This window comes from Cnephaeus nilssonii, assembly GCF_951640355.1.
Source record: "Cnephaeus nilssonii genome assembly, chromosome: 20".
Taxonomy (NCBI): domain Eukaryota; kingdom Metazoa; phylum Chordata; class Mammalia; order Chiroptera; family Vespertilionidae; genus Cnephaeus; species Cnephaeus nilssonii.
The window spans coordinates 50,789,911-50,801,990 of record NC_137091.1 but is presented as its reverse complement, the minus strand read 5'-3'; the positions used below and the strand labels follow the sequence as shown (position 1 = coordinate 50,801,990).

The 12,080-nt window shown below is 51.8% G+C and overlaps 2 protein-coding genes across 3 annotated transcripts in view; both read right to left on the bottom strand.

Annotated features, from left to right (window-relative positions):
- Window positions 1-12,080, bottom strand: part of LOC307092747 (uncharacterized protein) — a 185,711-nt gene that overhangs the window by 152,686 nt on the left and 20,945 nt on the right. The gene's annotated exons all lie outside the window — the stretch shown is intronic.
- LOC307092746 (uncharacterized protein) lies at window positions 2,026-11,063 on the bottom strand. 2 transcript variants are annotated; one of them, XM_079760191.1, is made up of 4 exons: window positions 10,841-11,063; window positions 9,894-10,020; window positions 6,404-6,499; window positions 2,026-4,714 (listed from the first exon to the last, which is right to left on the bottom strand). In XM_079760191.1, the coding sequence occupies exons 1-4, from the start codon at window positions 10,853-10,855 to the stop codon at window positions 2,928-2,930; spliced, it is 2,025 nt and encodes a 674-aa protein (XP_079616317.1). In that variant the 5' UTR covers window positions 10,856-11,063; the 3' UTR covers window positions 2,026-2,927. The 2 variants fall into 2 exon arrangements, with proteins under 2 accessions (XP_079616317.1, XP_079616316.1); XM_079760190.1 differs by lacking the exons at window positions 9,894-10,020; window positions 10,841-11,063 and having other exon boundaries at window positions 6,404-6,802.

The following is a 12,080-nucleotide window of genomic DNA, read 5'->3' as shown; positions in this document are numbered from 1 at the left end:
TTCTCTTGAAAACACATTTTTGCTTGGGGGCTGGCGTGGCTCAGTGGCTGAGCCTCCACCCGTGAGCCAGGAGGTCACAGTTAGGGGCTGGATTCCCGGTCAGGGCACAGGCTCGGTCCCCAGTGTGGGGTGTGCAGGAGGCAGCCAATTAGTGATTCTCTCATCAGTGATGTTTCTCTCTCTCCCTCTGATATCAGTAAAAACTATATATATATATATATATATATATATATATATATATATATATATATGTATGTATACTAGAGGCCCGGTGCACGAAATTCGTGCACAGGGGGGTGGGGGGTAGGGGAGTGTCCCTCAGCCCGGCCTGCACCCTCTGCAATCTGGGAACCCTCCAGGGATGTCCGACTGCACGTTTAGGCCCAATCCTACTGGAATCGGGCCTAAATGGGCAGTCGGACATCCCTCACACAATCCAGGACTGCTGGCTCCCAACTGCTCGCCTGCCTGCCATCCTGATTGCCCCTACCCACTTCTGCCTGCCAGCCTGATCACCCCCTAACCACTCCCTGACAGCCCAATCGCCCCTAACTGCCCCCCCTGCAGGCCTGGTCACCCCTAACTGCCCTCCCCTGCAGGCCAGGTCCCCCCCCAACTGCCCTTCCTTACAGGCCTGGTCCCCCCCAACCTCTCTCCCCTGCAGGCCTGGGTCCCCCCCAACCTCTCTCCCCTGCAGGCCTGGGTCCCCCCAACTGCCCTTCCCTGCAGGCCCAGTCACCGCCAACTTCCCTCCTCGCCGCCAACTTCACCCCTAACTGCCCTCCCCTGCAGGCTTGATTGCCCACAACTGCCCTCCCTTGCAGGCCTGGTCCCTCCCAACTGCCCTCCCCTGCCCACAACTGCCCTCCCTTGCAGGCCTGGTTCCTCCCAACTGCCCATCTTGTGTCCACATGGGGGCAGCCATCTTGTGTGTTGGAGTGATGGTCAATTTGCATATTACTCTTTTATTAGATAGGATATATAGTTTAAAAATATATTTTATTGATTTTTTACAGAGAGGAAGGGAGAAGGATAGAGAGTTAGAAACTTCGATGAGAGAGAAACATCGATCAGCCGCCTCCTGCACAACCCCTGCTGGGTATGTGCCCCCAACCAAGGTACATGCCCTTGACCAGAATTGAATCTGGGACCTTTCAGTCTGCAGGCAGACACCCTATCCACTGAGCCACACCGATCAGGGCAAAACTATATTTTAAATTAACACCCAAATTTCCGTGAGCCTGGAAGCTATGCCTGCCCTCACATCAAGCTGTCCGCAGGACCTTGGTACCTGTTGGAAAAGCCGGCTCTGTGGTCCCATCCGGACCTTGTGAATCGGAAACGCTGGGGACATTGGGGCACTTTGCTTCGAGGAAATCCTGTGGTGCTCGGGCAAGTTTGAGAACTGAGGGGTCACCCAGACTACCATGGGGAATACTACGATGGCAAATACTGAGGCCCTCGGGGGAATTCACGTAAAAATTGTCTGTCACATGTTGCTCAATAAATAAGAACATTAGTGCCTCCTTATGGGTGGTTTCACTTTCCTAAGTTTTTTTTTTACCCACAGTCATCCACCATCTAAAAATATTAAACGGAAAAGTCCAGAAGTAATTCATAAATTAAATTGCAGGCACGATGAAATCTCACACTGTACCTGCTCCAGCTCACCCAGGACATGAATCATCTTTTCAGCATTTCCACGCTATATATAGGAAATATCTACAGAAAATAAAACATATAAAGGGGGGTTCAGGACTATGCTTGATTTCAGGCATCCAATGGGGCATTGTGTGTTTCTCTGACTTTAACATTATTTTTTAACTTAGTTCAGCCAAGTGTTTTCTTTTGGCTCAAATTCAACCCCGAGAAAATTGCGGAGATGGAAGCCTCTCGCAGAAGGACTGAAAGAGCTCAGAAATCACAATCAGAGCGTATAACTGGGACCCATCTGGGAAGGTTACAGAGCGACACTGTCATCCTCACCCCACAGAAAAACAGAGAAAAAAAACCACACGAAGTAGATCAAGGTGAAGAATGCTTTTAGGGTGGTTAAAGCCATATGAAGAAACAAAAGCCATGACATTTTTAAAAATTTCCAATTTATACATACACCTTTTTTCAACGTTTTGTCATTCCAACAGGAATTTTAAGTCTCATAGGCTTCTCCTGTACGATATGTGCATCTCAATATAAAAGCATTTCATCTCTTAAGCCTTCTTATTTCTCATAGACTTGTGCTGCCCACAGGTAGAAAGAACGCTGTAGAACAAAAGCTTTCAAGCAGTGTTTTCTGACATGCCCTCAACTGTCTAACTCTCCTGATACTGGACTGAAGTGAATGCATACACAAGACAAAGGGCGGAATAAGGCCTTCTGATGTCTGAAACAATCCTGCCTGTTCCCCATAGGACGTGAGGGATGACGAATTGCCATAGGCTTCTCACGGAAGTCTGAAGGAAACGGTGCTTGCATTTGTTTCACTTCTCCGTCTCCTCTTGCTTTAAAATTATCCCTGAGATAATTTCGCAGTGTTAAACTGCAAAAGATGTGGCTGAAGTTTTTGCTAAGTGCACAGTAGAGATCGGATCCCTCTCTTGGATGAATTCTCAGATGCAGAATAAGATTCTAGGCTGAGTCATTCCCAACATGACTCATTAGATGACAACCAATATCCTGCAGCAGGTTTTCTCACAGGGAAACCTGGGGGGATTCTTTGGTATAAACTAACAGATTCTGGTAAAATATTTTCCAAAGTGTTTACATTCAAAGTTTTCCCACAACAGGAGTTCTTAAAGGTTGACTGAGGATTGTCCACTTGGGAAGGGTTTTCCCACTTCTGTTCTATTGACAGGGTTTCTCCCCGTGTGAACTTTTTGATGCTGACTGAGGGATGAGCTGTGACCAAAGGTCTTCCCACACTCCATTCACTCACAGGGCTTCTCCCCGGTGTGGATGATGGCGTGTCGAATGAGGTTAGTGCTCCAGCAGAAGGTTTTCCCACACTCCATGCACTCACAGGGCTTCTCGCCGCTGTGAATCCGCTGGTGCCTTGTGAGGCCTGACCTGCGGTTGAAGGCCTTCCCACACTCACCGCACTCATAGGGCTTCTCTCCGGCGTGGGTGCTGATGTGTTTGATGAGGGCTTTCCTAGTGCTGAAGGCTTTCTCACATTCCTTACACTCGAAAGGTTTTGCTCCAGTGTGGGCCCTCTTATGCAAGATGAAAGTGGAGCAGTGGGTGAAGGCCTTGCCACACTCACCACACATGTACGGCTTCTCCCCGGTGTGGATCCGCTGGTGCCTCTTGAGGTAGGACCTGTGGTTGAAGGTCTTCCCACACTCGAGGCACTCAAAGGGCTTTTCCCCCGTGTGGATGATGGTGTGTCGAATGAGGTTAGCCTTCTGGCAAAAGGCTTTGCCACACTCACTGCACTCGTAGGGCTTCTCTCCGCTGTGAATCTGCTGGTGTCTTGTAAGGTCTGACCTGCGGTTGAAGGCCTTCCCACACTCACCGCACTCATAGGGCTTCTCTCCGGTGTGGATGCTGAAGTGCCGAATGAGGTCTGACCGACTGCCGAAGGCTTTGCCACATTCCTTGCATTCATAGGGTTTTTCTCCAGTGTGGGCCCTCTTATGCACGATTAAAGTGGAGCAGTGGGTGAAGGCCTTGCCGCACTCACCACACACGTATGGCTTCTCCCCGGTGTGACTCCGCTGGTGCTGCTTAAGGTGAGACCTGTGGTTGAAGGTCTTCCCACACTCGAGGCACCCGTACGGCCTCTCTCCAGTGTGGACGACGTAGTGCTGAATGAGGTCTATGCTGTCGCAGAAGGTCTTGCCGCATTCCTTGCATTGGAAGGGCCTCAGTCCGCTGTGAATCCGCTGGTGCCACGTGAGGTGGGATCTGCGGTTGAAGGCCTTCCCACACTCCACGCACACAAAGGGCTTCTCTTCCGTGTGGATGATGCAGTGTCGGAGAAAACCAGTCTTGTCCCGGAAGGCTTTCCCACATTCTTTGCACACGAAGGGTTTCTCTCCGGTGTGGCTCCTGTTGTGCAGGACCAAACTGTAGCGGTGGGTGAAGGCCTTCCCACACTCACTGCACACGTAGGGCTTCTCCCCGGTGTGGACCCGCCGGTGCCTGGTGAGGTGTTCCTGGAGGCCGAAGGCCTTCCCACACTGCAGGCACTCATAGGGCCTCTCCCCGGTGTGGGTCACCTGGTGCTGCAGGAGGTGGGTGCTCTTGCTGAAGGCCTTCCCACACTCGGTGCATTCGTAGGGCTTCACTGCAGCGTGGATGCGCTTATGTCGAACCAGGAAGCATCTCTTGTTGAACAGTTTCCCGCACTCCTCACACCTGTAGGGCTGTTTCCCTTCACGAATAGAGGGCCCGTTCACTGGTCCCTGGGAGGCTCGTGCAGGGGGAGCGTCGGCACAGACTGGCTCCTGGACAGTCCTGGCGTGCAGACCTTCGTCTCGCCCGAAACTGTCCCGTTCAGGACTCAGCTTCCCAGGGAGCTTGTCTCTCAGGGGCTCCCTCCCTGGTCTCGGGTGGCCTTCCTCAACGTCTGACGGCCCGTCCTGGTCCTTGCCTCGTCTCACCTGGGTGTTCCCCAAGAGTCGCCGAGTCAGTAGCTCCTGGAGTGAGATGCCCTCAGACGAGGCCTGGCGGGAAGGGGGAGGCTCTGTGGTCTTGGGTTTTATGCCGTCACCTGAAGGGAATTCGGAATTCAACAAACAAACGGGCTTATTGGTGACGGCGACACAGAAGAAATGAAATCACATTTCAGTGAGAGCAAAGGGAAGAAAACAGTGGTCTGTACCCGCTGTGTTTTCAAATCTGCGTTCTGGTTCATGGACTCGTGAAACCCTTCGAGGGGAGACGCAGAGGGAAAGGCCAGCCGGGGGACAGGGTGTCGGAGAGCAGGGGCAGGTGCAGAGTAATGAAGACACTGTGTGTGGCGAGTCTGCTCAAAGCTAGAGCATTTCAAGGTGCTGCCAGGGGCCAGCGACGGGCGCCTGCGGCCTGGACGGAGTCAGAAGGCGGGAGGCTGCCTGGACGGGCCGCCCTTGAGCCGAGTCCTCAGGCTCCGTGCGGTAGAAGTGGCCACACAGAGGAAGCGGGAAGCCCGGTGCGGCCTGCCTGGGAGGACTGTGGGAGGATGAGCGAAATACCTCATTTACCATGTTCGGTTTGGTGCCAGACACCAAGCATAAAAATATCCGTGTACGTTAGCTTTTATTTTATCTTATTTTATTTCTTATCCCAGTGGTCGGCAAACTGCGGCTCGCGAGCCACATGTGGCTCTTTGGCCCCTTGAGTTTTTAGCAAAGGCCAGCTTAGGAGTACCCTAATTAAGTTAATAACAATGTACCTACCTATATAGTTTAAGTTTAAAAAATTTGGCTCTCTCTCTCTTGCCCTGGCCCGTTTGGCTCAGTGGATAGAGCGTCGGCCTGTGGTCTGAAGGGTCCCAGGTTCCATTCCGGTCAAGGGCATGTACCTTGGTTGCAGGCACATCCCCAGTAGGGGGTGTGCAGGAGGCAGCTGATCGATGTTTCTCTCCCATCGATGTTTCTAACTCTCTATCCCTCTCCCTTCCACTCTGTAGAAAATCAATAAAATATTTAAAAAAAAAAATTTGGCTCTCAAAAGACATTTCAATCGTTGTACTGTTGATATATGGCTCTGTTGACTAATGAGTTTGCCGACCACTGGCTTATCCTAACCCGAGGATGTGTTTACTGATTTGAGACAGAGAGGAAGGGAGAGAGAGGGGAGGGAGAAACATCGACTGGTTGCCTCCCATATGTGCCCAAACCAAGGATCGAACCCAAAACCTAGGCAAGTGCCCTGACTGGGAATCGAACCCACAACCTTTTGGTGCACAGGACAATGTCCACTCAACCGAGCCACCTGGCCAGGGCTGGCTGCTAGCTTTTTTTTTTTTTTTTTTAATATTTTATTGATTTCAGAGAGGAAGGGAGAGGGGGAGAGAGATAGAAACATCAATGATGAGAGAGAATCATTGATTGGCTGCCTCCTGCACACCCCTCACTGGGGATCAAGCCTGTAACCCAGGCATGTGCCCTTGGCCGGAATCGAACCTGGAACCTTTCAGTCCGCAGACTGACGCTCTATCCATTGAGCCAAACCCGCTAGGGCTGGCTGTTAGCTTTTGTTATGGGTTCCTCACATAACGCACTTGTGGACCCAGCCGGGAGCAGTGAAGAGTGTGACAGGGCTGGAGCGGAGGGACAGAAGGCCCCCCAGTTAGAAGGCTCCATGCTATGGACCCACCGGACGCCACACGAGGAGACTCCCGCCAATGCCAGGGGCTGTCACCTCGCTGCTGTCTGCAAGCGGCCGTGACCCCGCCTGGCTGGCTATTGGCACCCACCTGGGCAGGAGCAGGCGGAGAGTCCTTCCTTCCAGGCCTGTAACTCGGGGCTGTGCTCCCACGGGGAGATCAGCTCTGGTTTGGACAAAGGGCAACCTGTTCGCGGGGAGAGAAGGAGAAAACTGGGTTTGGGCGAGAAAAAGAAAACCTCTCCGACCAGGCGGGACTTCCGGACACGGAGCTGCTCCCGTCCGTGCAAACAAAACGCTGCGCCCCGGAAACCAACTGCAGAACCACCGCTCAGGAAGACACAGCCCATCTGCACAGGCCGACATCTACTGAGGAAACCGAATCCATAATTAACCACCTTCCAGTCCTGTCCGGTTTGGCTCAGTGGATGGAGCGTCAGCCTGCAGACTGAAAGGTCCCAGGTTCGATTCCGGTCAAGGGCATGTGCCTTGGTTGCGGGCACGTTCCCGGTGGGGGGTGTGCAGGAGGCAGTTGGTCGATGTTTCTCTCTCATCGATGTTTCTAACTTTCTATCCCTCACCCTTCCTCTCTGTGAAAAAGCAATAAAATATAATAATAATAATAATTAATCACCTTCCAAAAGGAAAAGCAGGGTCCACGGGTGAATTCCACCAAACACCAAAGGAAGAGCTGATATCAATTCCCTACAATCTCCTCCAGGGGTAGAAGCAGAGGAGCTATTTCCTAACTCAACCCGCGAGGCCAGCGTTACCCTGATACCGAAACCAGACAACGACAGTCAAGAAAACTACAGTCTCTCTCATGCACATAAATGCAAAAAATCCTCCACAAGACAGGAGCACAAGTCAAACCCAACACTGTATAAAACATATACCGCAACCAAGTGGGATTTATCCCAGGTATACAAACCTGGTTGGACATTTGAAAATCAATGTAATCCATCACATTAACTGGCTAAAGAAGAAAATCATATAACCATATCATTGATGCAGAAAGACATTTGATAAAATCCAACATTCATTCAATAAAAAAACCCACACACAGAGGAGACTCTCAGCAAACTAGGGATATAGAGGGGAACTTTCTCAAACTGATAAAGGACATCTATAAAAAACACTAGTTAATATCCTAATTAAAGGTGAGAAACTTGACGCTTTCCCACTAAGATCAAGAACAAGGCAAAGCCGAAACCGGTTTGGCTCAGTGGATAGAGCGTCGACCTGCGGCCTGAAAGGTCCCGGGTTCGATTCCGGTCAAGGGCATGTACCTTGGTTGTGGGCACACCCTTGGTGGGGTTGTGCAGGAGGCAGCTGATCGATGTTTCTCTATCATCGATGTTTCTAACTTTCTATCCCTCTCTCTTCCTCTCTGTAAAAAATCAATAAAATATATTAAAAAAAAAAAAAAGAACAAGGCAAAGATGTCCTCTCTCGCCTCTATTTTTCCACTGAGCCAAACCAACTAGGGCAGTGGTCAGCAAACCGCGGCTCTTTGGCCCCTTGAGTGTGGCTCTTCCACAAAATATCACGGCCTGGGCGAGTCTATTTTGAAGAAGTGGCGTTAGAAGAAGTTTAAGTTTAAAAAATTTGGCTCTCAAAAGAAATTTCAATCGTTGTACTGTTGACATTTGGCTCTGTGGACTGAGTTTGCCGACCACTGAGCTAGGGCCTCACCTCAATTTTCAACATCATACTGAAAGTACTAGCTAATGCAATTAGACAAGAAAATTAAATCAAAGGTATACAAATCGAAAAGGAAGAAATAAAACTGTCTTTATTGGCAGATGACAAGATCACCTATTTAGAAAATCCAAAATAATGAACAAAAGACATCTGGAATTAATAAGCAATTACAGCAAGGTTGCAGGATATAAGGTTAATGTACAAAAGTCAACTGCTTTCCTCTATACCAGAAATGGAACTTAAAATGAAAAACAATTGGAATTTAAAATGGAAAACACGGTACCAGTCACACAAAAAACTGCATACGGATATTTATGGCAGCTTTATTCATAACTGCCAAAACTTGAAAGCAATAGAGATGTTCCTCAGGAGGTAAACGGATAAAACTATCGTACATCCACACGACGGAATGTTATTCAAAGCTAAAAAGAAATGAGCCGTCAAGCCCTCATAACGCATGCAGGAACCTCAAATATGTATTTTTCAGTGAAGGCAGCCAAGAGGAAACTGTATGAAATTCTAAAATAACACACAAGGGGGTCAGTAATATAGATTGCTAGTTGCCAGGGGTTGGTGGGGGATAGAGATGAATAGACGGGGCCAACAGGATTTTTTTTTTTAAACATTTTTATTGATTTCAGAGAGGAAAGGAGAGATAGAAACATCAATGATGAGAATCATTGATCAGCTGCACACCCCCCGCAATGGGGATCAAGCCCGCAACCCGGGCATGTGTCCCCGACTGGAATCGAACCCGGGACCCTTCAGTCCACAGGCCGACGCTCTACCCATTGAGCCAAACCAGCCAGGACGCAAACAGGATTTTCAGGGCAGCAAGGATACTCGACGATACTATAAGGATGGACTCATGACTTTCATTATACATTTGTCCAAACCAAAAGAATGTACAACAGCACGAGGGAACCCTGTGTCCACTATGGGCTTTGGGTGATTATCATGTGTCAGTGTAGTTCATCAGCTGTAACGCATGTGCCGCTGCAGGGGGAGTGTAGATAGTGGGGAAAGCAGTGCAGGTGTGGGCACAGAGAGTTTATGAGAAATCTCTAAACTGCCTCTCTTTTTTTAAAAAAATATATTTTATTGATTTTTTTTTACAGAGAGGAAGGGAGAGGGATAGAAAGCTAGAAACATCGATGAGAGAGAAACACCAACCAGCTGCCTCCTGCACACCCCCTACCGGGGATGTGCCCGCAACCAAGGTACATGCCCTTGACCGGAATCGAACCTGGGACCTTTCAGTCCGCAGGCTGACGCTCTATCCACTGAGCCAAACTGGTTTTGGCTAAACCTGCCTCTCAACTGTAAGTGTTAACCTAGCCCCGTGGTCGGCAAACTGTGGCTCGAGAGCCACATGCGGCTCTTTGGCCCCTTGAGTGTGGCTCTTCCACAAAATACCACGGCCTGGGCGAGTCTATTTTAAAGAAGTGGAGTTAGAAGAAGTTTATGTTTAAAAAATTTGGCTCTCAAAAGAAATTTCAATCGTTGTACCGTTGATATTTGGCTCTGTTGACTCATGAGTTAGCCGACCACTGGCCTAGCCCAGCCGGCGTGGCTCAGTGGTTGAGCGTTGACCTATGAACCAGGAGGTCATTCCAGCTGGAATGCCTGCCTTTGGGTTCTGTGAGACTCCCCCGCTTCCTCCCAACACCCCCCCAGCGATGGGCTGTGACCAAAGGCAAGCTATGCGTTTTGTCCACCCCTCTCTGCGCTACAAGGAGGCCCGGCAGGCAGAGGCGAGCCCAGAAGATGACAAGCCGTGGGAGGAGGAACGGCTGACCACAGCAGGCCCGGAGCCAGAGGACAGGGTGAAGGAGGGGACGGGGGTCCCCCACATGGCAGAGCCGGGGAGGACTCACCCAGAGACGCCAGGAGCCTGCAGGTCTCCAGCATCACCTCCTGGTACAGGGTCCTCTGGGCCACGTCCAGCTGCCCCCACTCCTCCTGGGAGAAGGTCACGGCCACGTCCTCGAAGGTCACAGACACCTGCAAAGTAAGACAGAGGCAGCAGCGTTGGTCTGGGGGCTGCTGGATGGGATCAGCGATGTCTCTCTGGATGGAAAAGGTGCAGAGAGCCCGGCCGGCGTGGCTCAGTGGTTGAGAATCGACCTATGAACCAGGAGGTCCTGGATCGATTCCCAGTTTCGGGCTCGATCCCCAGTGGGGGGCGTGCAGAAGGCAGCCAATCAACGATTCTCTCTCATCATTGCTGTTTCTATCTTTCTCTCCCTCTCCCTTCCTCTCTGAAATCAATAAAAATATTTAAAAAAATAAGACAGTCTCATACAGCCTGTGGCTCAGTGGGTGAGCATCGCCCTACGAACCAGGACCTCACGGCTGGATTCCAGGTCAGGGCACATGCCGGGGGTTGCCATCCCCAAGGTGGCAGCCAATCAACGATTCTCTCACCGTTGATCTCTCTCTCTCTCTCTCTCTCTCTCTCTCTCTCTCTCTCTCTCTCTCCGTCTCTGAAATCAATTTAAAGTAAATTAAAAAAAGACACCGTCTCCAGGAAAAAGCCAGTGTAAGGACAAAGGTCGGGGATGGAGGAGAACGGGGCACGACCCGCTGGTGAGCCTGCGCCACAGTGGCCCAGCGGAGAACGGAGGTCAGAGGTCGGCTGGGGAGCGGGGTGCGGGGTCAGGACCAGCCGATGGCGGTGGCGGCGAGATCTCCCAGCGCGATGGGAGCCCTGGGAGGGAAGCGACGACACTGCTCCACATAAACGGCCGGGAACAAGCGGGATCCGGCGGCTGACGCGGCCTCCGCCGGGCCAGGGAGCCCTCCCGAACCACCGTCCGCTCACCTGCGCCGCCGCCATCGCGGGACCCCGTGGGCCAAGCGCGGTCCGGACGGGCGGAGGCCGAGGTAGGTGCCACCGCCTCAGGCGGCTGCCACCCCTTCCCGGTCAGGAGCGGGGTGACCGCGGCTGAGGGGCGCACTCCGAGCTCAGCCCCCGCCCGTGAGGTGCACGCGAGGCCCCGGCCGTGGCTTCCACTGCCGAAGAGAGCGACCAGGCACAGGCAGATGACAAGTTCCCACAGGGACCGGAAGTCCCGCCCACCAGCGCGCCGCAGGAAACGACCCTGTTCTGGGCCGTGATTGGCCCGGCGCCGCGGAGCCTCCTGGGTTTTGTAGTTTTTCTCCCTACAGGCAACCGGATGTGGGGAGCTGTCCAACCCCACCTTCTCCCCTGAAGCCTGGGACGCCGCCTCGGACCCGCCACTTGTCGGTGGGCACAGCTGGCGGAAGAAGCGGCCCAAGACCTTCGCCCGCAGGCAAAGCAACTGCCAAGGCGCGGAATTGCCCTCGGCCCCCGACTTCTCTCCGGACCTAACCGCCAAGTGACTGCCGGAAGTCCCGCCCTAACACTTGACTAAACGCACGGACCTCCAACTCCGTCCAGAACTTTTATCAGGGTTTTCCCACGGGAAAGGCAAGGCGGAGCCCGGGAAACAGCGGAGAACTGGCCAGTTGGAACACTGGCGGCCGACTTGAGGGAATAGGCCTTCTTCCCTCTCTGTCTGGTCCCAGGCAGGCCCTGGGGAGGCGAGGACAGAATGTTGGGCCAGAAGCAGCAGGCGGTTCCGGGTAGGGGTTCTGGGTGGTTTAATTTGCACGGGAAGGACATTCCCCCTAAGAACAGCTTGCTCTCCCTTCGAATTGGCTGGCCCTGCAAGGAGCTGGGTCCCCGCTGTGAGCAAGGCCCGGCATTCAGAGCATTAAGAACATGGATAAGAAAACAGGACAGCCCTGACCGGTGTGGCTCAGTGGATACAGCATCGGCCTGCGGACTGAAGGGTTCCGGGTTCGATTCCGGTCAAGGGCATGTACCTTGGTTGCGGGAACATCCCCAGTGGGGAGTGTGCAGGAGGCAGCTGCTGTTTCTAACTATCCCTCTCCCTTCCTCTCTAGAAAATCAATAAAATATATTAAAAAAGAAAACATAGTACATGTTGTACAATTGAAACTAACGTCAACTGTAATTGAAAAATAAAAAAAATAGTTAAAAATAATTTTAAAAATGTAGTTAGTACATAGGGAAG

Bases quoted from the DNA above. Each gene is read 5' to 3' on its own strand.
- LOC307092746 (XM_079760190.1), bottom strand. From the start codon at position 6,662: ATGGGCTGTGTCTTCCTGAGCGGTGGTTCTGCAGTTGGTTTCCGGGGC. The intron at 4,715-6,403 runs GTGGGTGCCAAT...AATTCCCTTCAG, and splicing joins CTCCGCCTGCTCCTGCCCAG to GTGACGGCATAAAACCCAAG.